This window comes from Solea senegalensis, linkage group LG9, assembly GCF_019176455.1.
Source record: "Solea senegalensis isolate Sse05_10M linkage group LG9, IFAPA_SoseM_1, whole genome shotgun sequence".
In the NCBI taxonomy this organism is placed as follows: Eukaryota; Metazoa; Chordata; class Actinopteri; order Pleuronectiformes; family Soleidae; genus Solea; species Solea senegalensis.
The window spans coordinates 18,908,607-18,912,247 of record NC_058029.1 but is presented as its reverse complement, the minus strand read 5'-3'; the positions used below and the strand labels follow the sequence as shown (position 1 = coordinate 18,912,247).

The 3,641-nt window shown below is 43.6% G+C and overlaps 1 protein-coding gene across 1 annotated transcript; it reads right to left on the bottom strand.

Annotated features, from left to right (window-relative positions):
- Window positions 1-391: 391 nt before the first annotated feature.
- On the bottom strand, window positions 392-3,345 carry gem (GTP binding protein overexpressed in skeletal muscle). Its single transcript, XM_044033352.1, has 4 exons — window positions 2,175-3,345; window positions 1,891-1,967; window positions 1,405-1,609; window positions 392-1,305 (listed from the first exon to the last, which is right to left on the bottom strand). Exons 1-4 carry the CDS (start codon window positions 2,527-2,529, stop codon window positions 1,022-1,024), a joined length of 921 nt encoding a protein of 306 aa, XP_043889287.1. The 5' UTR covers window positions 2,530-3,345; the 3' UTR covers window positions 392-1,021.
- Window positions 3,346-3,641: the final 296 nt, after the last annotated feature.

Below are 3,641 nucleotides of genomic sequence, written 5' to 3'. Positions count from 1 at the left end.
TTGATGTCTATCCCTAACCTTAATGTAAACACAAAGGGTGGAGGTTAAGATAAGGGAAAGAAGACGAGGCAACTACCTTACAGACGCCACTGACCGTGAAACGCCAAGAACAATAAGAACCTAAACACATTTCTCATATTACCTCTAACCTTTAACTGGATCCACAGAAAGTAGGTTCCTCAAGGTCAGTGTTTATACCAGATGTCCCAGAAAGGCAGTGAAACTAGTTTACACAAAGAGGACTCATTTAGTTTGCAGTGTTAATGTCACCACATGACTCATCTTCTATCAGATCAGTTGTTCTGTACTTCATTTCTGTTTATATGAGTGTGTCCTCTTTTGTGTCAAAGCTGAGTCATCCATGGTTATATCTCATTAATGAGTTTTTCAGTCATGATGATGTCACTTTATTTCATCGAGCAACAATGAAACTAGTCCAAGTAGCAAAAAACAATACATTATCAATCTGGGATTTATTTACAGCGAATGCAAAATACATAATACATTATAAATATCATCACATAAGTATCATAACAACACAAAGGTCATAATATATATATATATATATATCTATATATATAGATATATATATAACAAAACAAATAGAGACAAATACCACTTTGATTTGGATTTGACAAAGAGATGGACGAATACAGCAAGAGGGACATAACAATAATAATAATAATGTCTTTGTTTCAAACTGTATCAGTTCATCAACAACCTCCAAGTCTTCATGACAGAAGCCATCAGTTGGTTAGACGATTGTCTCGTCCATTACAAAGTCTGATTGACTGAGCTCAGTCATCGTAGCCACATGTAAACAACAGTGGCGAAATGTGTGAACCACCTCTCCTGCACAACGTCTTTGCTGAGCCGAGGCTGCATGTGGACATAGTGAGGACTGGCTTTAAATCACCCAGCCTTAAGCCCTGTAGAAGCAGGCGTCCCACCAGCTCATGTCCACTAATTCAACACTGATGACTGTTCACCAGCTCAAGGGTCTGTTGAGTGTGTTGGGCCTTTACAGGACAGACAGGTCATGGCAGGACTTTGATTTCAGCCAAAACGCCATGCTGGGGTTGTTCTTTGCTACCACCTTGTCAAGGAAACGCTTGGCCTTTGTAGGGAGGCTCTCGCGGCGCGTGTTATACTTTGTGTGCCTGCGACGTTTGTTGGCTTCTTTGGAGTCTCGGCGCAGACGCAGCTGTCGCACTATGCCGTGGAAGGCCTCCCACACGTTGTGCTGCATGGCAGCAGAGGTTTCGATAAACTTGCAGTCGAACACAGCAGCACAGGCGCGGCCGTCTGAGGCAGAGAGTCAAAGGTCAGTGTTTGCACATGTAAAACATAGACACTAGAGTTCATGACACACACAAACACAAAGGGATTATTGCTTCTCCTCACCACTGACTGACACGTCTCTACATCGCACAAGGTCACACTTGTTCCCCACCAGGATGATTGGTGTGTGCTGAGCCGGACGGAAGCGGCGTAGGTTGATCCGGAGCTCAGACGCTCGCAGGAACGACGCACGGTCAGTTATGGAGTACAGCAGTAGGAAGGCATCGCCTGTCTGCATGTGGCACTCCTGAGACCATTCACTGCCAGTCTGAAACACACACACACACACACCGTTAGGAAAAAACAACAACTTTATACTGTATATGCACATGTCAGACTAATGTCCTCTGGCCCTTTGTTTTGTAGTTGTGAATTGTAATCTCATATGTTAGTATTTTACACATTTTATTCTTACTTATGTTTGTATAGTTTCTTGCTTTCACTTCAGGCTGCTGTTTCCCAGTTTTGTGATAAATTAAGTACATCTATCTGTCTACCTGTTGTGATAATCTAAGTCTATAGTATATATAGATTATTTTGGGGTCTTACCTCTGCATCACATGTGTCCAGCAGAGTTACAGTGGCAGACTCTCCGTCCACCTCAATCATCTTTTCCCATGTTTCATCTGAAATTATGCATAAAAACAGAGACATTTTACATTTTTAAATCAAGAAATTACATATTGAAATAATAGTGTTGAACAAACTGATTAGCATTAGTGTTATTACATGAAATAGTCAGAAATTAATGTAAGTTACAAGTTATTATAAAACCGAAACAAACTGTTAATCAGCTATGTTTCACTCAGTGAAGGTAGAAGCCTTTTCCTCACCTCCACACAGCTCGCACTCATCGGTGTCCATGCTGTCCTCTGCCCCGGCGAAGATCCTGGCGAACGCCGTCTTACCAACTCCGTTGGCCCCTAACAGCACCACCCGGTACGGTCTCCCGGGTTCCAACGCTTCCCCGGCGGAGTCTATGGAGATGACCGAGTCTGAGGAGGACCAGCTCCCGCGGCTATCGTCCGACTCCCCCGCGGAGCTGGTGCAGGACTTGGAGCGGGAGATGCAGGCGGGGACTCGAGCCAGGAAGTTTTCCGGGAGCAGGTTGCTGCCCGGGTCGCAGATGCTCCAGCGGTGCAGCTCGGTCTGTAGGCGGAGGCTGTGCCGGCGCACCGTGGACAGCATGTTGGCAAAAAATGGTCTAACGGACTAGACTGGACTGGACTGACGGAACGCGGTCGGGTTAAACCGTGAGATAAACACTCTTAAAACAAGTAAGGCGTTTCTGTAAAGTCTGAGCCAGAATTAAGAAATAGTAAAGTTAGTTTGAACTCCACGTCTGCACTGAGCCCTCACTGAGGATGAGGAGGATGAGCAGAATCAAAGCTAAATAAATCAGATGTAATTCATAGATCCTGGAGCAGCAGGTCTCTGGTGGTTGAGTCTCACAAAAGTCTGATTGAGAGAGTCTCCGATATTCTGATGATAATGGGGATTCCCTGAGCTTTATAAACAGAGGAGGAGGAGGAAGGAGGGAGGGAGGAGGGAGGGAGGGCCACACAAGAGCAGCATCATCACTGTTTACTGAACTTGACCAGAGATGACGATTTTCTTTCATTTCTTTCACCAAGAAACCTTCGATTTGCAATCATTTCCATGTGAGGGCGTTTCTGTCGCCTTTTTGAGGTTTGAAAACACTGATCGACATTTTTCACCTGTTCTTAACCTTTTATGACTCAAACAATAAATCTGTTATTCATGAAATTGATAATTAACTGATAACGAAAAGACTTGTTTGCAGCATGTTTCACATATAGCACATGTACTTGTTCTGTCACAGAACAAGTACATGTACTATATCATTTAATTTGACAGAGATTGCTATGTCCTTCCTGACAGAACCCTCTCATTTGGCACTTGAGGTGACCCCGCAATGCTCCGGACAGCTGTACTGGCAGCATGTGAATGGGTAAATGGCAAAAACTGTAGTGTAAAGCAGCGTTGAGTGGTCATCAAGACCAGAAAAGTGCTATAAAATACAGACCCTGTACTCTTTGCAAAGCTGATACCAGTTCCATATCAAATAAATCAACACACAAAACAACACAGTACATGTAATATCTGTAACACTGTAACTCCCTGGGAGTGAAAACAATGCCTATTATGACCAACATCCATATATAATAAAGGCATCTTCAGGGTCAGAGATGGTCTAAATGTAGCTTTTGTATCAAGGGTTTCAAAATAAAGGCTTTGGCTGAACATGTATGTGTGGGGTCTACTGTCAGGAGCAGCAG